Source organism: Rissa tridactyla, chromosome 1 (assembly GCF_028500815.1).
Source record: "Rissa tridactyla isolate bRisTri1 chromosome 1, bRisTri1.patW.cur.20221130, whole genome shotgun sequence".
Lineage (NCBI taxonomy): Eukaryota > Metazoa > Chordata > Aves > Charadriiformes > Laridae > Rissa > Rissa tridactyla.
The window spans coordinates 217960267-217984335 of record NC_071466.1 but is presented as its reverse complement, the minus strand read 5'-3'; the positions used below and the strand labels follow the sequence as shown (position 1 = coordinate 217984335).

Genomic DNA, 24069 nt, shown 5'->3' with positions numbered 1-24069 from the left:
GCATCTCCTCATCCCCGTCTGTGTAGCGATGGGCAAGTGCTGTGACCACTGACAAAGCTGGGGATGTCGTTGATGGTTTTCTACCTGTGCCGTGCCACTCTTACCCCTTACACCATGCAAGAGCGGGCTTGGGGAGTTGAAAGAGCAGCCTGTGATTACACTGAATCAGGGCAGATGGAGAGGGGCTTTCTAATCCCCCTGCACCCCCACGTCATGGCAGAACTGGGCTGCAATCTGCTGTTTCATGACAGCAGGGCACAGTTCTTGCCTTCCCGAGCAGGTACCCTTGTGGCTATGAGCTGGGCTGGATGAGGCCACCCTCTCCCGCTGTGCGCTGGAGGGCTGTGGAAAATGTTGCTGGGCTTTGAATGGATGGAGGCTCGTCTGACCCGAGGGCAGTTTGTGAGCTCCAGGCTCTTAATGGCTGTCAGTGGGCGAAGGGTGCAATCTGATCCAAATGGGAAGCTGGCTGAAATCCCAGCAAGCTGTTGTTACTCTATGAGGCATCTTATGAAATGAGATGGGTTTTGTGAACTCGCCCCCCCCCGCTGGGCACCCCACTAGAGGAAGAAATACCCTCTAAACTAAGCGACAAGCTGGGGCTTCCCCAAGTACAGCCCTTCAGCGCATTGCAGCATGGTTTGCGTGTGTCTCCATTTACAGAGCTCGTAGTCTTGCGTATTGGACCGAAGTTTCCTCCCTGCGGAGCTACTTGCGCTTTCTGTTCGCAGCGCAGCCTCCATGACTCCGTGACTCCTCTTCGGACTGTGCGTTCCCACTTCCCGGGCGCACGGTGTGGTGTAGACATTTCCAAACTGCTCAAGGTGCTCTTCATTTTCTTTGCCTTAAAAAGTGCTCTGCCCCTCTTTGAAAACAGCCTCAGCTGCTTTCTTAGCAGGGTCTGACCTCTTGTGTTCCTCTATTGCTTTTTTTTTTTTTCTGAGCATGTCTAGAGGATCATTCTGTGGCTGTATTTATCCTCTTCATGGGATCTCCCTAGCAGGGACTGATTTTAAAGCCTAAAAGCACAACCCCATCTGTTTTGTGCCTCTGGGGCATAGTAACGGGCCTCGTCCTGCAAGCGCTGAGCCTGTGAGCGATCTCGCTCACAGAAATGTTTTCATTGTCAACCAGACCTGCCTATGGCAGAATGATGAAGGCGGCAGGTTTTAATTCATCTTCCCAAGTGGCCGCACTGGACCTTCGGACTCCTATTTTTCCTAGTGAAACTCATTCTTCTTCACTGGCGCCGATCTTCAGCGGTTAGATTTTGGGTTTGAAGAGGACGACGTTTCTTGCTATGGGATTGATTCATTTATGCTTTGAGGCGTCAGCAGGTTGCACGAGTGCCTGGGGAGAGGCAACTCCATCGTGGCATCCCTTGGCTGGTGACACTTGGGTGGCCTTGTCCGAAAGGTTGGTGGGGTGTCCTTGCCTGTGGGCACACAAGGAGGAGAAGGTAAATTTGTCACTGTAAGGTCCGTTCCAGCCTTCCAACACCTTGAGTGCAGCCTGGAAAATGGACAGCGTGAGACTTAACTAACCGCTGAGGTCAGTTAACCCTTTCTCTCCCCTTTCACTGGGTGAGTCCTAACGATAGCTGGGAAGGGGGCTTGAAGGTAAAACCATTTACCTTGCCATCTGACCAGTCGGGAATGCTTTTCTTGCTGCCTGGTGTCCCTCTGGGAAGTGAATCATGGTCGCAGTAGAGGGCGGTGTGTTTGTCCCTGGAGGCCCGTGTCTCCCAGTGACCTTCTCAGCTCATGAAGACAGCTTGGCTTTGCTGTAAAGCAGCTCATGTGACAGCGGTAATCCGCAGCTAGTAAACAGCTGTGCAGGAAGATTGCAGGGGAATCGCCCTATTTTCCCCACACTGCAGACCCTGGCAGGCCAGCACACGAGAGCAGGACAGTGGCTTCTGCTTGCTGTGGGAGGCTGCTATCTCCTTGGTTGCACGAGTCCATCAGGAGGTTGGTACGTTTGAAGCCACACCAGCCACCTCTGCAGAGCACGCTCTCCAGGTCAGGAGCACACATGTGCTTCCGTGAGTCGACGTGAAGCTGCGAAACAGGTTCCAAGAAGAAAAAAAAAAACAAACAACCACCAAAACAATTTCTCCTGAAGTGGTTTCCTCTGAATCTTTTTCAAAACCAGAGGTGGCATTTCTAAGCCTGAATTTGACTTGTTCCTCCCACCCCCCTATACCCGTTGGCTTAATTTATTCCCTGATGTGTACAAATTCTGCTCTGAGTAACACTTCCTGGTGGCTCGCGTGGACCCCCTTCTGCTCCAGGGATACTCCGTCACTGGTGGACTTTTTGCCATCTGCCCACAGAAAGTTAAAGTGTGTCCTGGAGAAGCCGCAGACTCTGAGAAGGTGAAGACAGAGGGAGCACTAGCTTGGAATTGGTTTAAAATTAATCATGGTATTATTTGTTATTCCCATACCCACCTTACAGCAGACCATAGCAAACTTTCCCCTCCCCATGGGTTTGTTGTCCCTCCTTGTTGCCACAGATCCCTGAACTTCCTCATCTCCATTTCCCGCCCCTGATTTTAATCCTCAAAACCTCAGGCATGTCCGAAGGGAAGTTCAGAGAATGGGGACTGGTGCTGACGAGTCGGAGGAGCCGATGACAGCTAAAGCGGGTGGTCTCAGACCGAGATCCAGCCTTGCGCAGCCAGAGGTTCCCGCAGGAACCTAAGCTGCCAGCAATTTGCCTCAATTCCCTCCAGAAAGGAGATGCCTTTGATCAGGTAGGCAGCAGTTGCTTCGTACCCGTGTAATCCCTTGGTTTCTCTACCGTCTCTGCCAGAAACCACCAGCAGCGTGTTTGTGGCTTCAATACGTTGTCCACCAGTGGCCTGAGACAATCCCTCATTTCGTGTAAGCTACAGAACAGCCTTCAGAAGTGGCCATCTGTTACCGCTGGCCTACGACGGATTTGAATGCGAGACCTCCCAGTGAAAGGCTCTCTGCTATTCCCCTGAGCCGGCTGATCTCTTCCCTTCCACCCCTTCCCATCAAAAAAAAAAAAAAAAAAAAAAAGCTTTGTACTTCCAAGCATTAGGGGATTCTAATTGGTGTGTGCGCCACAGGACCACTGCATTTAAATGGTGAACATATAGCTAATGGAAGCTGAGGTTTATTGCTGGCATAAATATAGTATGTTCAACTCCTTTGAAGTCACGGGGATCAGCATCTGGGGGTGTTTGTGTTCAATTATACACCGTCGGTGAATTTGGCCTGTGGTTGTTTCCTGTTGCTCTAACCTGCAAATGCCTTATGATGTCCTCAGCCAAATCTTCTTGGAGATTCCTGGTACGTTGCCTTTGCAAAAAAGGGTCCAAGTTGCACTTTCAAATAGGAGTTAAGTGTTAGGAGGTTTGAAGTCCCGCTGCCAATTAACAGGACTTGGTCTTGGCCGGGTTTTAGGCTTTCTGCTTGTTTGCTGCTGTCAAGAGATGTGCTTTCTCGCTTTCTGGTCCAAGTGGACCTGCGGTCTGAGCCAGAGCAGCCGTTCCCTGCAGCCTGCCAGTGGGACTCCGGTCTGAATCATCCACGGCAGATGCAAAGCAGAAGGGATTCTCCAGCCACCGCAGCTCCTTTCTCTCTGGGGAAGCGGTTTCTGACCTGTTCTGTCCTGCCCTGGGAAGCGACGGGACAGGCTGTTACACAAGCGTCTGCTTGATTCTTCTTGCAGTTTTTGTCCGCGTGGGTCCGTGTGCCACGAGTCTTCCCTTTGCGGGCCCCTGCGCACCCGGGGTGAGACCCACGGGGAGAAAACACCTGGAAGACCCCTGGTTTCTGCAATGCGAATGATTATTTCTCTCCCTGTGCCCATTGTTGGCTTCTCTTGGTGTGTGGAGGGGCTTCCTACCACCCAGCCTGCGTGGCCTGGGCTCTACCTGGATGCACAAATGTTCTGTGCCTTCAGACACCAGGCCAGAGTCCAAGCTTTTTTTTTTTTGCTTTTTTTTTTTTTTTTTTTTTTTAATCAACAGATGTGCAGGGTTTAAAAGGGAGGAATCTGCCAGAGGCAGTAGCATACCAAGAATAAGTACTCTTGGGAGAGAGAGGTAGGAACCCATCCCACCTGCCGCGCAGCCCGGGCAGTGGAAGACGGTGGTGTGCGAAAAAAGGAGGAATGTGGACTGTAAAAACTTGCTCTTTACACGATACCTTCTCCGTCTGAGCCGTGTCTTCGCCATGATTTATTGCTCACCTTGCTGAGGATGGGCCAGGTCCTACGCAGAGGGAGGAGGGGGATCTGTGCCAAACGGGTCCCTTGTCCTGTAAAGAAGACAGGCTGCAGACACCAAAGCACTGTGACACTCAACACCGTTGCAGCAAGGGTGTGTGCCGGTTTGTAGCAGGGATGCTTTTATAGCTAGATCCGAAGGGTATGCTTTGAAGAAGAGGAAAAAAGGTGTGCGTCTAGTCCTTTTTTCCACCCCCCGAGTTAAAAAGAAGAGTGCTTACCTCCTTGTAGCTAGTGCAGGAACTAGCGTAAGGTAAGGCTCCAGCAGAGACACCGGAGTCGCAGCTTTCCGTATCTGCAAGGTAAAGCTTTGAACGCCTTCCCAAGGCATTGTCCTCCTCCAAAAGTTGTGCACCTCGTTTGGCTGTGTGTTCATGTCACCTCTCTTGGATGAAGAGGACCGTTTTCCCCCAGCGAAGAGGGCACAGGGGCCGGGAGCGGGGCACTGGGGGAGAGAACCCATCACTTTGGACCCGTTCGTTGGCCATGAATGTGCACTCTGTTGTAGCGGAGAGGCTCCCGCTGAACGAGTCAGCGAAATGCTGGGAAAGTGTTTTTTAGATGAAGCCAGAGACTATCTGGTTACGTATTACCTTACTGCCAGAACAATAGCTGCTTTATATCTGCATGTGCTAAACGCGCTGTAGTATATGCTAATGTCCGTGTTCACATGTGATCTATGGCGCAGCGTACGAACTCGTGAAACTCATTGAGATCCGAGTCTGTCGTAGCCTTAAAAACACATTGAGCTCCTTTCAGAGACCAACGAGGCCGAGTGCCTGGATTTTCATGAACTTTCTAGCCTCGTGCTCTTGGGATATACCTAGAAATGCCACTTTGGCAGCCATTTCTGCTTCTCATTTGTTTCTCAGCCCTCATTACTCAGGGAACAGTGGAGAGCTTTATTGGAGGTGGCCTTAGCTTCTCCGAGATGGATTTTACTACTCTCACTTCTGTGCAGCCGTTTCTCATCGGGCCTCTCTGGTCCAATTAAGCCATTCATCTAAATATTTGTAAAATACAGTACAAATATCTGGAAGTATCTTACACTTGCCTCCCACTTACTCTACCTCCCATTTATGCACACGATGTTCTGTATAGAGGTAGAATTATTTAAGTTACTGTGCCTAATATTGGAGCGTTACTCATATATGGGCATTGAATTTTTTAATTCACCTGGTAAGCAAAAGGATGTATTTCCTATGCATATATTAATTACCCCACTTAATTCTCCACCCCACCCACCCCACCCCACCCCCAAACTGTAGTATTTGGCCTTTGTTCAGCCTTTTACACTTGCATTTTATTGTCAGGCTTCCTAGCAGCAGACTATTCAGGTTGCAAGTGGAGCCTAGCAGAGAGTTCATCAGGTGAGTGGATTTTTGTGGTGGTAGTTTGGAATAATGGGATTTGGCTGTCGTCGGTATTGCCACTTGTTCCTTTAGGCTCCTGACTGTGTGGTGTTTCTTGGGGCTATATGGGCTGTATCTATCTGTCTTTTTTTTTTTTTTTTTTTTTTTTTTTTTTTTTCTCCTCCCTCTTCCTTTCACACTTTCAAGGGGAAGATATCAGATGTTGGGTATATATTTACATCCAAGCACCCTGTAACGGCTGTCTCAGCCGCTGCGGGGTAGAGATGCGCATGCCTCTGGGGTGTGCTAATATCTTACAGCCCAATCCTGTTAGCCTTACGCAAGCCGGGCTCTCTCATAACTGTTACTTAAGTAAAGAATTAGTGAGGAGCGGGAGCAGAGCTGGGCTCAGAGCCTGTATTTTAATAACACTCAAGCAGCGGTACTCTGGTGATATGGATGGGGTTGTGGGGAGGTTGTGATTTTTTGGATTTCTAAAATTTGGCTTTTTAAAGGTCACGGACACGATGCAGAGTTAAAGCAGCAACGCAAAGGAGAGAAAACCCCAGAAATACACTTTCAGCACCCATCAGCTTTAAGAAACTGTAGACTGAACGTTGTAGCAGAAACCTAAGTAAAGAAGTGGGCTGTCCCGTGTGTCACACGGCACGGGAGGGTAGATAGGAGAGCTTGTGTGCGTGACCGCTCACGCTTCTGCCAGCTGAAGTCCCCCAGATTTTGGACTGTGGACACATCTGTCTTGATATGCAGCTGTATTCTCCTTGCACATTATTATTTATGATTTGCAGGGATGCCCAGAGTATTGTTCCTGCAGAAGCTCTGCCAAATAATTATCAGCTTCATTAGAATATGTGATATTTCAGCGCTTAAAAACTGTATATGATTCCATTTAAATGACTTCATTCTAAAATGGACTTTTGTTATTCAAGTAATATAACATTGTACCAATTTTAGGTAGTACCCTGCCTTCATTCTCACAGTGGCCTTTAATAAGACCATATAGAAATACGGGACCCTAAGGCTGTTTTTAAAGGCAGGGTAAGAATCGATCTCAATACACAATTCTTCCTCTGGAAGAGCCCCTGTGGATGTTAATGGCATAGCAGGCAAGTCAGTAAAGTATTTATGGCAAAATATAATAGGGATCCCTATTAGGTGATTGTCCAGAAACTTTTAAGGTGCTATATTGCCCACCTGTCCATAAGAGGAGCAGACTCTAATTTATTCTTAGGTGTTCCCTGTCTCTACTTGGAGAAGCTTTGCATTGATAACACCTGTCCGCTCCATCTTTTTTGTTAACAGAGAACAGATCGTAAGAAAAGCGAATCCCAACTTGAGCAGACACTGGGGGTTGCTGTACTTTCTCTATTTTTAACTGTGTTTCCTGTATACATGATTGACCATGATAGACTGCTAATCTTATCAGGTGTGCCCTTCACTCCACAGCAAAGCCAGCCGATCAAGGAAGCTTAGAAGGGTTATTCGCTAAGCTTTCATCTGTGGAGTCCGGTAAAAAAGCTTTCTTTTCACAGGTAGACACAGAGACTCCTCGTGTTTTGTCGCTTCTCCTATGTACCAGATTGGCTTGGTTTTAGAGTGACGTGCTCTGGGGGACCAGCACTAGTGTGTGAGGTCTAGGTAAGAACTGAGCTTGAAGAGACACAGCTTTATTCTGCCTCAGCCGGCGTCCAGGTCCTGTTATCAAGCTCTAAATTCACCCTCAAGCCCCCATGAAGGGGAGAGGGAGAGACAGGTGACCTTTTGTAGGACACAAGGGCTGAAGGCATGAAGCTAATCCACCATCAGGATACCAGACTGCTGCTCTGCCTCCTTTCCCAAGCACCCTTTCCGTGGGAGTTTGCAGCTACATCAAAATGAGGATGAAACGGAAGACCTGGGATTTCAGGTTGATCGTTTCCAATGTTAAAAATAATTGCAAGTTTTACCCTATGTTACTGTCCTCGCTGCAGATGATTGCAGATGGAAGACTTCTGGTATGTCAGGAAAGGGCTGCAAAGACAGAGGTGCGTGGCAGTTGCAAATTGTCATCGGTGAAGGAGACATTTGCCACCGCTACTTGAAGACCGTGGGTCTTTGCTGTGCCAGGGAAGAGTCTGGGTGTCAGGTTGGCTCACTGGGGTCTTCCTCTTTCCGTGGAAATGCTGGGGTTTCAGAGGGGATAATTCCATGAGCATAGCTGAGTCCCTCTCTGTGTGTCACTTGATAGGTTGGGCTGTCCCCTCCAGCAGCAGAGACTCCTGTAAATCAGGAATCCCAGCCCCACTGGTTTTGTCTCAAAGTACTACAACTTAAAAATAACTCCCAAAAAAAAAACCCAAAACAAACCCCCAAGACTCAAAACCCCCAGAAGCTTTGGAATCCTCTTTGGGGATCTTGTTAGTCATTTGACAAGGGAGAGAGGTGACTTCTAGGTCCTCTCTCCAGGATGAAGAGAGGGCTTGTGTTCTCTTGGATTGTATGTCGAACAAAGCAGGAGGTATGGACGCACCTGCCCTGCTGTGGTCTGCTGAAAGGAGCCACAAGTAACCAAGTGGTCCCTTTGTGAGGACGGATTGCCTTCCTCTAGAGGCAAAGGTGAAATACCAAGAAATAAGGGAGATTAAGCCAAAAGTGTTTCAGATCTTGACTGAGCTGTGGCCCTTCCCTCCTTGTAGAGAGGAAGAAAATAGAAATGTACCAAAGATGCTCGTTCAATGAACTGTCTTCTCGCAGTTAGAGAAAGAAGGTTGGTCACTGACTGAGACTTAGGGATAAATAAAAAACAAACATCCAGACTTGGGGTTTAAAACCTCGATGCAAAATGCCAAGCCTCTCACAGCCTTTGCTGAAGTTAAATGAGTGGAAGGAAGAATGAGCCCTGTAAGCTTGGTGTTGCATCCTGGCCCGTGCCTTTCTGATGGCATGGGGCCGGAGGTCCTAAATCAACCAGGCTTTCTTGGTCACTGAGACAGCAGCTCCTGTTGCTCTGAATGAGCAGAGAAGGAAAGCTCGTTGAAATAGAACAAGAGGAGCCAAGGCTAAGGAGGGAACAAATCACTGACAATTTAAGCAGGTAGGTGATGCCCAGCCTGAGATGGTCTGGACAGCCTGAGAGACTGAGATGTGATCATGAGGATGGGTTGGAGGCAGGGAAGGAAGTAGCGGCTCCAGGGCTGTCCTTCCTACCTCCCATGCAGCTGTTGATGGAAACGTTGCATCTTCTTTTGTCTCCTTATCTTCTGTTCTAAGGAAGAGTCAAGGCTATGGTGTAACCTACTGGATTGCAACACTCGGTTTAGTACTCCATCTGTGAGCTGCCATGACTCAACTTTGCTATCAAAACCTCAGGTGCCTTGTTACATTACTCTTGGCTGTGGTTTTGACCGGAATGGCTCTTGAAAAGACAAGTGATGGATGATCTTGAGGTATTCTTGCAGTCAGCATGCAACCTTATTCAAATTATCATTTGGTAGAACGTTTGTGTTTTGAAATGGATGGCACAGAGGATGTGTAGGGAAGAACTGCAACTGTTGTGTGCCTAGAAAGTTCTCAGAGCTTAAATCCCTGCACGGGCTTTTTCTGATGGTGAAAATCCTTCCAAGTATCATCTTGTCCTAAGAGACATCTAATTTGAGTTAGTCATTGATGCTCTAGCAGTAGTTGGGGGCGGGGGGGGGAAGAGAGAGAGGAGGGCATGCTTTCAGAAGACAGTTTGTCTTATCTTAAAGTAGGTGCCTGTGTTAAGAGATGTCTTCTGCTTCCTTTGTCACCATTGAGTGTGGTAGGATTCTTGAAATGCTTGATTTCTGCAGCTGACTTGGGGTGAAATCCCATCCATGGTGTCATGTCAACACCTCGTATCTTAGGGGGCGCGTTTAGTTTGCGGATGTTTCTTCTCTACAGTCAGAGGATTTTTCAGGGTAACGTGACTTTGAGAGCACTCGTTTTAGCTGGTGTGATTTAAACTTGGTAGAGAGATCTGTGTTGTTTTTCTGAAGATACACGCTCATCATGCCCATTGCATGTCCTTCCCCCCTCTTGAAGGCCTCTCGGGTTAGTCCCCCAAAAGGGAGGTGGTCAAGATGATAATTTCCGGAAATCTTGGCAAGCCAGTTTCCCATGCACAGCAATGTGGATTTAATAAAAATCTGTTGTGGGAGCTTTTAATGTGCGTGCTGAACAGTGCTCTTTTGTGTTAGCAATTACGCACCAGGTAGTCTCCAGCACTGCACTTACCTGTCTTGGTGCGGATAGGAATGGACATTGCTCCAGGACTCAGTTTAAGGACACGGTTGCTCTGCGGTTATTTAAGTACTGGTGGTCGTGCGACCTTTCTCGAAGGCAACGATACCTGCCGCGTTGCCAGAACACATACGTGCCTGCAATCAGCTGGAACAGAGCTGCTCAATATCCTGTTTTTATGACTGTCCTTTTTAAAACGGGTAGCAGTGAAGCGTAACAGAGTCCCTCCTGTTTTGCCATGTTGCTAAAAGAAATTGCACGTGGCTGGGAGAATGAGGTATATCCCGTGGTTGACTACGAACCAAGTTTACTGTCAAGAAATATCTCTAGTGCCAACCGATTTGTCCTGTATGTCCTAATGCTGTCTTGTATTTGCTCAGTTGGTGACCGAGTGGACCAAAGCTTCTTTACATAAAATGGAGCCTGCAAAATCTTGTTCACATACAAGCCTGAAAGGAATTCAAGTGATCGCTTACACCAGCCTCTTGCCCGAGCCAGCATCAATCTTAGCTGGCTCTAAAAGACTTTTAGGGTTGGGGACTTTGCTCCAGAGCTTCACTAACCTTATGTTTAGTGGTTGCCTGGGTTCCCTGCTGCCCGCCTCTAGTATCTAGTGCAGCTTTCCATTCTGCACTTCCAGCTTGTATCTTATTCTATCCCGCTGTGGAAGAGATGATCAAGTTATTCCCAACTGAGCTGCATCAGTCTCGATGTATTTGCAGGCTCTCCTAGGTATATAGATCAAAGCACGCCCAGTGCCCTTTCATTGTGCTGCCCACCAAAGGCAAACGTTTCATTGTTTGGAGGTCCTCTAGCGATGCATTTCCTTGCTTGTTTTTTGTGCGCTAAAACCTGCACCCTGCTAATTTTGAATTGTCTATGAGAATTCTTCCATCGTGTCTTCAAGAGTCGCCTTTGGCTCTGAACGAGACGTAGCAATGAGATGGTATCTGCTGACCTGTGTGCTAGGGCCCTGTAGTGCATTCCTGAGCACGGGAATTTTGGTTGATCTGCTCATCCCTGTGCCTCCGGAGGAGGGGAAAAAGAAGTTGCAGGAATATCTACTGCAAAATGCTACAGTAGGATCGTGCAAAGCAAAGTTTGTACTAGTTTCCCCTCAGTGCTAGCTGAGAATACTGAAGCAAGCAAAGTCCTCTGAATGAGTTGGAGGTCAACAGCCAAGAAAGTCCAGTGGAAAATGTCACTTTTTTTAGTCTTCTCCATTGTTGGCATGAGCACCATAGGGCCTTTGGAGCTCTAGCGGGGGTCTGGGAGGCTTGTAGGGCCACCCACAGTGGTCTCCTGACTCTGCAGTTCTTGCAGATGTTCAAAGCACATGATAAACCAGGCAACTTTCAACACTTACCGCCATTTTGGTGTCCAAGAGAACAGAGAAGGACACACCAACTTTGGCATCCATCACATGGGATCTGCTTTCTCTTCTCGGTGCAGAGTATGATTCTGGTGCCAGTGGATCCCCAAGAGCAGCAGCTGACCGTGGCTCCTGGCTTCTGATGATTTAAAGCAGGCTGTGGAGTCCTTTTGGAAGGGGACATGCAGCTCTCAGTAGAGGTCCTGTTTTTTTGATAAGACTATAGAATCATAGAATTGCCTAGGTTGGAAGGGACGTTTAGGACCATCGAGTCCAACCATCAACATAACACTGCCAAAACCACCACTAAACCATGTCCCTCAGCACCACATCTACCCGTCTTTTAAATACCTCCAGGGATTACGTCGCCCAGCTCAAAAAACAGATGATATCCTACGCACTGTCAAGGGCTCCAAGGTGGTCACTGAAGTCATTGCACATTTTCTATTTTGCCCTATAAAAGAAATCCCAAGAGCAAATACTTTTGTGCTACTTGGTGACTCCAGACCTGTGGCCCTTACTCCTCCACACTCAGAGCGGTGTTTCTTGTGGCTTCACAGCTTTTACAGCCATAAACTCAACTCCCTCTTAACAACATCCCTCTTAAATTCTTCTTTCAGCGGCCTCCCCAAAGCTGTGTTGAAAAGGTTTGCACCATCTCCCCTTCCCACTCCTCCTGGGCTTAGGCTGGCGCAGTACCGCAGAGCAAAGCTGGGCATTGATTGAGACTCCTGGCTCCCTGATGTAGGAGCCAAATGGTCATGCTGCGCCATTTGCCTTTTGCTTCCTCACACCCTCCCTTTCCAGAGGCTGTTCCCTAGGAGTTTGCTTTGGCAGGAGATCAGCTCTCTGTTGTAGTTGATGCTACCAAAGAAGAGGGTTTTGCACTTTTTGAAAGAGGCGGCGGCCGTTTCCTTTCTTGAGTCGATATTCAAGATGGTGACAGTGGCTACTGTTGTCTTGTCTGGTCAAGGATGGGGCTGGTTCTTGTCTCTTGACCCCCCAGGACTTTGCGCTTGTGTTCCTGTTTGAGCGCGAGGCAGAAAACGTTATGTGCAAGGTCCTGCTGTTCAGCCTTTCCATGGTGTATAGGGCTGTGCCAAGACATTCACCAGAGGAGCCCATCTCAGCTGGGATGAGAACATCTCTCTCACTGAGTGACTGGCACCTGAGAGGTCCCTTGAGATTTTTCTTTTCAGTTTTCAGTTTCTTTTCACTTTTCAGTTTCTCCCAGACATTCTGTGTGTCTTCGGGCACTTAATGTGAGGGTTAAGCTTTCAGAAGTATTACACTGAATGTCTATGTTGTCCATACCGGTTGTTGAGACGACTCCTGTCTTGGTATCAATGAAGACTTTTCTACTCCAGGGTGCATTTCAAAGCTTGCAGAACCTGACTATCCAGCTGTAAACTCAGACTGCTGCCGTAATGAGAGCATACCAGACATTCACGGGACATATGGCAGCCAGGCTCTTCATACCATCTGCTGCCAGATCACAACCTGATGCTTAAAGTCCAGCTTCAGACAGAGCTTTGTCCAAGGTTGCCTTGGGCTGTCACAGTTTCTTCACTGACGGGACCTTCATGGTGGTAGGATCTGCATTGGCATCCCAGCCCATCTTCCATCCACCTCTGGTATGATTGCTTCATACCTGGAATGAGATATCCACTAAATAATCTTTATACGTGGGATACTGACAAATGGGTCCTTGGCACCGGTCTCCAGGTGTGGTCAAACAACACAGCGATGAGCTGTATCAACAGCCCGGGTAGTGTAACCTCACCTCAGCTATGGTCAGGAACCAGTTCGTGGAGTTGGAAGCATTGAAGAGTGGATCTGCTTGGCCAGTTAGCTGTCTGCGTACCTTGAGCACCTTAGCAGATGGCCTTGAGCCACTTTGAACTACCAGATGCTGAACAGGAGATAAGGATGCACCTTGGGGAATGGACTCAGCCTTAGGTACCAGGCATCTAAGGCATGTCTTGTGTCGCTGAGTAGTACAGTGTTCCAAATCCTGAAGGACTGGCAATGTGCTCAGCAGTTGGAGGCTCTGGTAGTCTCTCTTCCTCGTGCTGCGCTTTCTTTGATCTCAAGGGTGAAGAGATGTCCAAGCAAGGCAGAAACCGGCACTGATGAGCCTGGTCCCCTGAACATCAACTGTCCTGGATGTCCAGGGCACTGCTGAACCTGGACACCAATTCCCAGGGCGCTGAATCATCCCACCCGCCTGGCCTTCTCCCCCAGAGTCCTTTGTGGTGGTCTAATGCAGTCACCAGCAACGTAGGATCAAAATGGTTGTTCTTATGCCGCTGCTGATCTGCTCTCCATGCCAGGTAGGATGTCTCTGTCAGCCATCGCATGACTGTTGGCCTCTGAATCCTGTGGCTCTCTGGTCACAGGTAGAGCCTAACCCTTACCCTCCTTCTTCTGTAAGCTGTAACCTCTTCTCTGCTGAAACAGCAGGAGTTTCATTATCTCCTGTGGCCTGTCGCAGTCCCCCAGCTGAAATGCAGCCGCTAATATAGTCTGACCCGGCATTAGAGTACAGCCGCAGCCGTCTCTGAGTCGGCCAGCTCTAATCCTTTGATTCATGGTGGCCATCTCAACCCCTAAGACCTGCCACAGCTCTCCTTCTCTCTTGGCCACCCTTACGCCCTGCCGCGGTGCCAGTTCCCCTCCGTGGCTGTCAGCTTCCTTCCTGGCAAAGCCTGCTTATCCTCCACCAAAAAGTCTTTCCCTGGCATGCTGCAGGTAAGGGAGAGGCAGGACCTCAGTGCTGGCCCTGCCCCAGCTCCCTGCGTGGATGCTGTCCTTGCGCCCGACCGGCTGGAGCTGGCTCCTCATCCCTGCCAAGGACAGGAGGTGCTGGCAGGTAGGTGAGGTTGGTGGCCAGGAAGAGGTGATTCGCAGGAGGATGGAGATGCTTGGGCCTTGTGCCTCACCCACTGCTCCTTCCAGAGGGGCTTTTTGGGTGCCTTCATGAAGGGGAAGCAAACGTGCAGCCTTGGCTGCATCTTGCCGCTCGCGGGGAGCCCGCGGCCGTGCTCTGCGCTGCTCGGTGCGTGATTCATCACCTCTGCTGTCGTCCTTCCCCGGGCAGGAGCCGGTCTGAGCTGCGGGTGGGATCCGACGGGATCCCCCTTCCCTCCCTCGGCCGGGGCTCTCCTGCCTGTGCACCCCATTCCTCGCAGAGCACCCCGGCATGCCTCCACTTTCTTTGCAGATAACGTATTTTTTCCAAGACTCGAGAAGTTGGGGTTTTTTTTTTTTGTCTAATGGATTTCCTGTTTTTAATACAATTGAAAGGGTCTGAAATCCATGCTTTAGATTAACATATGCCAGCTAGATTAGGGCTAATCAGGGTGCAGGTCTGAGCAGATGCAGCGCAGGGCCAATCCTAGACCTGATTACAGTATCTCAGTGGTTTAATCGTCTCTCTCCCAAGGGCGATCATCTCTGCTTTAATGCACAGCAGACTTTCCAGCCCTCTCCTCCTTTGGTTTGTTACCACCCCTGGCAGGAAGGCCGCTACGTCAGATGCTGAGGCGATTTAGTTTAATCCCATGCAGAAAGGGATCTGCCTGTTGCCGTCTCTCACGGGGACTTCCCTGCTCATCCGTGCGCTCCAAGATGTGGCCAAACCTTGGGTGACACAAACTCATCAATGAAGACCCTGGTTGAGCCTTCACATCTCGCCATCTTTTGATAACACCCATCTTTGGCAGCAGCCCTGCCCTGGCCAAGGCGCGTTTGAACAGCATGAAGGGATCGGCTTTTGAAATGTTGTGTGGTCTGTGGTCCATGAGGATGGTGGGGACTCTGGTCTTTGGGTTGGCCGTGGGCAGTGACCCCGGATGGGTCTTCACATCTCGCCATCTTTTGGTAGCATCCATCTTTGGCAGCAGCCCTACCATGGCCAACGCACGTGTTTGGACAGCACAGGGGGATCAGGCTTTGTGGTCCATGAGGGTAGTGGGGACTCTGATCTTTGGGTTCGCCAAGACTGTCATTTGAGAGCTCCAGCAATCTCTTTTGGGCTAGCAACCCCAGCAACCCAAAGGGCTTAGTTGGGTTGTTGGTCTGGAGCGGGGATTTTAGGTGCATCCCAGGCCAGATCTCCAGGTCTGCGCCAGCACCTGCGTAAACTGGGATGTGCTACATTTCCTTGTAGGGTCTGGTAGGAGGCTGTCTTTAACAGGGCTGAGCATGAGGTCTCGTTTCAGTGTTTTGTTACCTAAAACTCTCATCTATTAGAAAGCACCTTGGAAGCTTTGTACCTTCTCCTGACTCCACGCCGTGCCTAGCGCTCGGTGTTGAACCACCTCACCAGGCAAGAGATCCCTCAGTTGGGCTGTGAACTGGATGAACGTGGACATAACCTTTCTGGTGTGGGGCAGCCCTTCGCCTGGGGGATCTTGGAACTTTCCTACCCACGGAGTGCTTTGAGATCCTGAGAGGAGGGGTGTCGAAGGACTGCAAAGCATGCTGCGCTCTGACGGGGTCACCCACCTGGTCAGTACGATTAACTCGTAAGCTTTCCTGTCTGTACCGTAAGTAATCTGAGGACACCGAGCCGTGCTCTGCCGCCTCGTGTTATTAAACGAGTGCCCTTGGCGGGACAGAGATCTGCTCTCTGCCACAGAAACCTGAATCAAAAGAGATTGGACTGCTTTTTCAGGAAAGCCTGGGTCAGGAACCTGCCGTCTTAAACCGTTTGAGTGCTGTTTCAGGTGTTGGCCATCCTGTGCTGATGCCTGGGAGGATTTGTGGACCTCTAAAAGCTTTTTTTCCCCAACAGGGGGGCTGTTAATTTCAGAAATGTCATATATAGGGTAGCATTTACAGGCTGGCTTGTCTAAATCATGCTTTACCAAGCCAAAGTCGGTGGTGGGTACAGGCAAATAATGTTAAAAGAGAAAGATGAAGTTGATCTTGCCAGCCTGTGGGATTTGCTATTCCCTTTCCCCTGCCCAGCTGTATCGAGCAGTTGCCACTGCTCCTTGCTGTTTTTTCCACCTCTTTTCATCGTTCGCATCACAATATCCTCGGGGGCCTCGTTGTTTTGTTGTCGCCCTGGTTGGTGTTACCTAGCTAACCCCGACTCACCACGTTTGCCACAGCAGTGCTTTCCTCCGTGGCCAAAAACGCGCCCGAAGTTTTGTCAGCTCCAGCTCGGGGGCATCTGATCCCTTCCTGTAGCTGAGCCACCCTTGGGAAAAAGATGTTCCCTATTCTGCTGGACCCATCCATCAGTGGGGAAGGGCTGAGGAGCTTGGTTTGTTTTCCTGTATCTCTGTTATGTGTCATGTATACGCACGTATGAGTGCCTACAGCCGGTGCCTGGAGCCAGTACGGCTTGGCCAAGGCTCACTGGTCTCACGCTGCCCTTCACCCGTCTCCGGTGCGGAGGCAGAACGACCTGCCTGAGAGGGAGAGTGAGCTGGAGGAAGGGAATCGTGTTCGAGAGAGGCCGGCGGCTGTACCAGGGGTCATGGGCAGGACGGGCGGTCTGTGGTCTGCACAGCGGTGGGATCCTTCTCGCGTGCCGTGAAAGTGGGAAGGCGTTCGAGTGGCGTAAAGAGTTAGAGGGGATGGAGGTCTTGCAGGGGGGAGAAGCCGAGTTTATCCCTCGTTCAGCCACAGGATTCCCAATTCTGGGCAAATCAAGTGGAAAAATGCATTTCAGAAGTGTGTTCCTCATCTCTGGGTGACCACTGCTGGGCTGCATGGTGGCACATTCAGGGCTGCAGTAGAAAAACATGGGAGCAATCCCATGGGGACTGGCTGTACAGGTACCCGCTGTACCATCCCGGCATCTTCTTTGGATTCCTCCTCCAAAAATTGCTTATTTCTTTCCTCCTTAACCTTATTCTCTCTCCCTGCTGCCAGACAGCCCAGCATGGGCTGAGCTCTCCACCCTGCCACCCAACCCTACCCCATCCCGTCCCTGCTCCCATCCCACGTGGCACCGTGGTGGGCGAGTTGGGCACAGCGAGGCCACCGAGGCACGGTTACACCAGCACGGACACTGCTGGCTGGGAGGCGGGTGTCTTCCCCGACCGCTGGCTTTCTGTGCGTAAAATCATAGAATAGTTTGGGGTTGGATGACCTTTAAAAGGCCATCTAGTCCAACTCCCTGCCATCAGCAGGGACATCTTCAACTAGATCAGGTTGCTCAGAGCCCCGTCCAACCTGATATGGAATGTTTCCAGGGATGGGGCATCAACCACCTCTCTGGGCAACCTGGGCCAGGGGCTCACCCCCCTCACAGCAAAGGATTTCTTCCTGAGATCTCATCCCAATCTCCCCTCTTCCAGTGTAAAACCCTTCTCCCTCATCCCGTGGCTCCTCTCCCTGAGCCAGAGTCCCTCCCCAGCTTTCCTGGAGCCCCATTAGGGACTGGAAAGGGCTGGAAGGTCTCCCCGGCGCCTTCTCTTCTCCAGGCTGAACCCCCCCAGCTCTCTCAGCCTGTCCTCATGGCAGAGGGGCTCCAGCCCTCCCAGCATCTCCGGGGCCTCCTCTGGCCCTGCTCCAACAGCTCCGTGTCTCTCCTGTGCTGAGGCCCCAGCGCTGGAGGCAGTGCTCCAGGTGGGGATACACCGACGATCCAAAGGATCATCTCCGGAGCAGCGCTCCCTGTGCCGAACACAGCCCCCAAACCTCTGGGGACCACACCACGGCATGTAGCCACACCAGCCTCGTCCTTTGTGCCGGTCTCACTCCGCTCCTTCCCTCTCAACCCCAATCCTATTTATTTTTTGTCTCTGCAGGTCTCGTCCAGATCCCCGTCAGCATGTACCAGACCGTGGTGACCAGCCTGGCCCAAGGCAACGGCCCCGTTCAGGTGGCGATGGCACCCGTTACCACGAGGATAGCGGACAGTGCCGTCACCATGGACGGGCAGGCGGTGGAAGTGGTGACCTTGGAACAGTGACGATGCCCAGAGCCAGGATCATGGTGATTTTCCTCGTCTCTTATGCGAATAATTTTTTTACGCCTCTCCAGAGATGCAATCAGGTGGCATTGAGTCTCCCAGCTTTGGAAGCAAAGGTTTTGTTGACCTTTTTTTTTTTTTTTTTTTTTTTTTTTTTTTTAAAAAGGAAAAAAAAAGAAAAAAATAATACTGGCAGAGGAAGCGTGTTAAGTGCATTTTTATAGCGCCACTCTGCTCTCGTGTGAGTGAGAAGCCAAATTGTGACGGAACTTTCATTCTGAGAAGATTTAAACGGAAAAAAAAAAGCAACCCCACAACAAAACGAAGCAGCCCCTTAGCCCCCATTCCGCCCCCCGGCGTGGGATCGAGCAGGGTGAGGCACGGGGCGGGGGGGCCGGGGCACGGCGGGGAGCACGGATGCCCTTGGCCAAAACCGCTCCGGCAGCATCGCCGCCACTCCCGGGCTGCGCCGGCACCTTCCTCCGCAGCAGCAGCAGCTCCCGGGCACGGCCCTCCGCCGTCCGCACTTGGCAAATTAGGTTTCAAAGATTTTAAAGAAGTGGACTTTTATATTTAAAAAAAAAAAAAAAAACAAAAAAAACAAAAACAAAACAACAAAAAAACCACAAACAACAACAACAACAAAAAACCAAACAAAAAAAAAAACCAAAAAAAAATAAAACCACACAAAAAAAAAAAAAAGAAAAAGGAAAAGAGTTCGGAAAAGGCTCCTCTCCTGGGAAAAAAAAAATAAATAAAAATGCATGTGTGACTGCAGGGGGGTGGCAACCTGTTGAAGGGCTGATGATGCTCTTGCAGGAGCCCGCGTGACTGCCGCCCTCCCCGCGCCGGCCAGCGAGGCCACCTCTGCCTTCGAGGAGCGTTCGCGCCGCCGCGGAGAATCCCGGCCGTGCTGCGCTCGGCGCCCCTTGGTGCACACTGGAGACCTGTTCTTATTCCTCTGCTCTCGAAACGTACCTGCCATTTTAGATATTTTTGGTCTTTTTTTTTTTTTTTTCCTTCCTCTTTGTTGTTATTATTATTATTGTTGTTATTATTATTATTATTTCCCGTTTTTGTGGATCTAGACTGAAGTGGAAACGCCTCTAGAGGGGCTCCGGCTGCGTGTCCCGTCCCCCCCAACTTCCCCAGTTCACCCACCATGTTCCCAGGACTTTCCTCACCAAAGAGCCACTTCGGGCTCGTCCCGGTCCCCGCCGCCACCCCCCAGGACCCCACAATGTCCCCAGCATCTGGTTCCCACAACAAAACCGTCGCTTGAAGGTAGTTGGGGGGGTGGGGGGGGGGGGGCAATGTGAGCTCAGACCCCTCCCTTCAGGGAACCCCTCTGCACCCCCCAACCCTCCAAGCCACCCCCCTGGTCCTGCCCTACGTGCATCTCCCAGCACGGCTCTGGGGGCTTTTAATCCCCATCACCCCCCAAAAAAAAAAGGGGAGGGGGGGAGGGAAAGGCCTCGGGGGGGTTTTTTGGGGGGGTGTCAAATTTTACTTGACTTTCCCGTGGGCCGAACCCTCCATCAGCCACAGCCCCCCCGCCCCCCGTGCGTGCAGTTGTGCGTGGTTTTTAATTTGGGTTTTTGGGGGGGGGTTGGGTTTTTTTTTTTTTATTTTATTATTATTTCCGAGTGGCCATTAACGAAGTTCTCCACGTCTTCGCTCCGCCTGCGAGGAAGTTTTCAGATTCTCGTATTTACTTGTTTTATATGGGGAAAAAAATATCAAATGTTCTTTGTATACGTTTCTTCTGTATTTTAACGAGGGGAGGGAGATCTTTCCATAGAAACAGTCCTGGTTCTCCAATTTGTTGTTATTATTATTATTATTATTATTATTATTTTGTTTTTTAATTATTATTTTTTTATTGTCCTTGTGAAGATGTCGGTGGCTTTCAAGTCAGTGTTTCTTTGGCGATGAAATGACGTTCTTTTAGTCCGAGAGGTTCCCCCCTGCCCTCCCACCCCCCCCACCCCCCCCAAAAAAAATGACAAAAACCAGGCAAGTAGCAGAGCATGGACCCCCCTTTGTTTTCCCAGTGTCTATTATTGCCTCATTCAATAAATTGTTACAAATGTGTCTACCCCCGCGTCCGGCTCTCCTGTTTTGGGGTATTTTGGGGGGGTTTTGGTGTATTCCGGGGTGTTTCGGGGCTCGGTCCCGCACCCCCAGCCCTCCCCACGCTGGTTCCTGCTACGACGCTGGGGCTGGAGATGCGGAGCTGGGTGCGGCCAGGATGATTTTGGGGCTTAATTCCTCCTTTGTGCAATTTATCTCTTTTTTTTTTACTCTTCCAGCAGCAACCTGGGGCCGGGTGGAAACCATGTGGGGGTGCTTGAGGCATCCCCCCCCCCCGCGCCGTGCCCCCACCCAGGGGCTGGGCTGGCCTTTGGGGTGAATTCCTCCGTTTTCAGCTGCAGCAGCCGCCGCCGAGCCCAGGCGCTGTCGCCCCCGGGATTCCTTGAAAACCGGGACACGTTATTCGGGATGTGAACCCCAAGGAGGAGCAGGGAAGCGCGGCCATGGGTTTCAGCAGCTTTATTTGAACGCCGGCGCGGGACGGTGGCAGCCCTGGCTCCGGCGCCGTGAATCCTGCGGGTTTCTTGTAGCCTGCGGCAAGAAAAACAGCGGAGGAAGGCTGGAAGGACGGACAGACGGACAGAAGGAGAGGAGGAAGGTGGCTGCTTTGCTGGAGCACCCCTGGATGCTCGTGGATATCCCCTGCCGAGCTGGGAGCAGCTCCTTGGTGTGGCTCAGTGTCCTCGGACACGAAAGATGCTGCGTCTGCCGGGAGGGCGACCCGGGGGTCTGGGCACCCCTGGGGACCTCAGGACGTCCCCGAAGGCACCCCCGGATCTGGCAGCGCGGCCGTGGGGGAAGCGGCTCCGCTCGGCAGACGCTGCCGCCAAGCTTTAATCTTTGCTAATCGGTCTTTAATAAGCAGGTCGGGGCCTCCCGCTGGGGCGGCTCGCGCCGGCCCCCGCACACCAGCCAGCTTCGCTCCCCATGGCCTGGATGGTGGGGCCGGGACCTGCTCCGCTCCCTGGCTTGGGCACTATGGGGGGTGGGGGGGGTCCTCCAGGCATTGGGGGGTGTCCCAGAGCGTGGGCACGGTTTGCTGCCTCCGCTCCCCCCCATTGCAGCGCTGCTCTGCGCCAGATGGCAGGAGTTGGCCTCAAATTGCAGGCTTTGACCCCAAAAGCGATGGTGGATGCTCAGGACATTCCCGGCTGCTGCAGCTGGGAAGGGGCAGGATGGCGGGCGAGGGGGGGGGTGGGGTGGGGGGTGTCTCAGGGTGATGCCGCATAGGGTCCAGGTCCTGGGGGGGGCGGTCCTGGGTGGCACCAGCTCCTTCAGGGGACTGGTGGGGACGGAGCCTCCTGGGAGGGGTGGGGCTTCTTGTGTGGGTGTGGCCTGAGGGGGTGGGGCTTGGGGAGGATGCTCCACCCCTGCCCCCCCCTCGGGGCAGCGCCCCATTGACAAGCTGGTTGCGGGGGGGTTAGGCCCAGCATTGGGGCGATGGATGGATGGATGGATGATGGATGGATGGATGGATGGATGGATGGATGGATGGAAGAACAGACTGACTCGTAAATGGATCAATGGCTGGATGAATGGATGGATGGACAGACAGATGGACAGACTGGTAGGTGGATGGCTGGAGGGATGGATGGATGGGCAGGTAGATGGATCAATGGCTGGTTGAATGGATGGATGGACAGATAGATGGACAGACTGGTGGATGGATGGATGGATGGATGGATGGATGGATGGAGGGAGGGAGGGAGGGAGGGAGGGAGGGATGGAGGGATGGAGGGATGGATGGGCAGGTAGATGGATCAATGGCTGGGTGGATGGATGGATGGACAGACAGATGGACAGATGGGTGGATGGATGGATGGATGGATGGATGGAAGGACAGACTGACTCATAGATGGATCAATAGCTGGTTGAACAGGTGGATGGACAGATAGATGGACAGACGGATGGATGGATGGATGGATGGATGGATGGATGGATGGACGGACGGACGGACGGACGGATGGACAAACTGGTAGATGGAGCAATGGCTGGCTGCCTGACCAGACGGACGGGTGGAGGTATGTATGGGTAGATGGACGGGCAAATGGATGGTTCAATGTCAGGACAGACGGGGGGTGGATGGCCGTACAGACAACGGATGGGTGGCTGGATGACCAGATGTTTGGTAGCTGGATGACCAGACGGATGGATGAATGAACAGACAGACACATGGACAGCCTGTGTCCCCCCCACCTGCCCTGGGAGAGCGATGGGGACCCCCGTCCGTCCCTCCCCGCCCCCTCCCGGTGCAGGGAGGATGATTTGAGTGTGCAGCCTAATCCAGCGTGATCCAATCTCCGCGGGCTTATGCCGAAAGCCCCGTAATCACCCAGCGCTGCCCTACATATCCCGACCAGCCGCCCCCCGCCCTGGGGGGGGCATCCCTGCACCCCAGGGATGATGGAGGGGAATGAAGGGGGTGTGCATAGCCCCCCCACCTCCCCCGGCCACCCCAATATGTCAGCCCAGAGCTGCCCCTTCCCACCCTATCCCCTGCCCCCTGGCTAAAAGCTGTCACCATCCCTCCTGCACCCGGGGACAGGCGGTGGACATGTGGCAGCTGCCACCGCAAGCTGCTTCAGCAGTGCCTCAGTTCCCCCCGCCCCCCCCCCCCGCCTCCCAGAACCTGGGGGCTGGGTCAGGGCCGGATCCAGGGCCAGGGGCCGGATCCAGAGCTGGGGGCAGGACTTGGCCACCTAATCCCCCCCCTCCTCAGCTGCCCTGCCTGCATCACGGGGCTGGATCAGCCCTAAAAACCCGGAGTCACACGGGGACACGCAGCCACGCTGCTCCAATGACCGGCATCCAGCAGGTCCCTGTCCCCCCCCCCCTCCAAGGGGACACCCTGGGGTGCTGGGAACCCTTCTTGGGATGGGGCTCAGCATCACCGTAGCCCCCCTGCCCCATACCACGCGCGCGCACACACACCCACCGCGTTCCCTCCCCAGTCCATAGTGGAGGGAGCAGGACCCCGCGAGCACCCTCCCAACCCAGCAGCAGACCCCTGGGTGGGACAGTGAGGGAGGCACAAGGTGCCCGGCTGCACCCATAGGTGCCAGGGGCCCGTGTCCGCGGCGGTTCCCCAGGGCTGTAGTTGGCAAGTCTAGAACCACCGGATCCTGCTACCGCACCAGTGTGAGTTCTACCATTGCCAAAGGCAGCCCCGGGGCTGGGCACCACCGGCACCGTCTCAGCAGCCAGGCCCTGGCACGGGGACTAGTGAGGGAGAGACACACGCAGCCACGGTGCCAGGCCCGGAGAGCTGCAAAAAAAAAATCGGGGAAAAAACTGTAATTTCACCTGTCCAGCCAGAAAATCCCAGGCACGGGCCCTGCAGAGCTCCGTGGTGATGCTTCGCTCAACGCTGGGGAGATGCCACCACCCTGGTCCAGGAGCCCGGGGTGGGGGGGTCGCATCCTGCTCGTGATGGCCACCATGGGGACACGGCCTGGCCGAGATGCCTCCACGGGCTGGGACACCACGTTGGGATGGACACCCCCTCAATGGCACCCGTGGATGGGTCTGACGGCCATCCCTCCATCGCCCCGGCAATTTCGGGTGGTTTCCACCTTCCCTCCCCAGCAGCATCCCTCGCTCCCAGCATCTCCCCCGCTGAAACCACCTCCCCGGCCCCGACGCTCCTCCGTCCCCCGCCCCGGCGCTGCTCTCTCCGCCTTCTCCCATATTGGCACTACACATAATTGCTCAAAAGCTACAAATAAAAGCAAAAATGTGCTAGTGCCAAAACGGGCCAGGCGACGTCGGCGACGGCCCCGCGGGGCTCGCGGG

The 24069-nt window shown here is 52.3% G+C and overlaps 1 protein-coding gene across 5 annotated transcripts in view; it reads left to right on the top strand.

Moving 5' to 3' along the window:
- Positions 1-20281, top strand: part of NRF1 (nuclear respiratory factor 1) — a 74024-nt gene extending 53743 nt beyond the window's left edge. For 3 of the 5 annotated variants that reach the window (XM_054187892.1, XM_054187899.1, XM_054187898.1), the window contains exons 11-12: positions 5576-5632; positions 18020-20281. In XM_054187892.1, coding sequence (XP_054043867.1) covers positions 5576-5632; positions 18020-18183 — 221 coding nt within the window. In that variant the 3' untranslated portion in view covers positions 18184-20281. Of the gene's footprint in view, positions 1-5575; positions 5633-7167; positions 7246-18019 lie in introns of those variants that run through there. The other 2 variants (XM_054187894.1, XM_054187893.1) reach the window with 2 other exon arrangements.
- The last annotated feature ends 3788 nt before the right edge of the window (positions 20282-24069 follow it).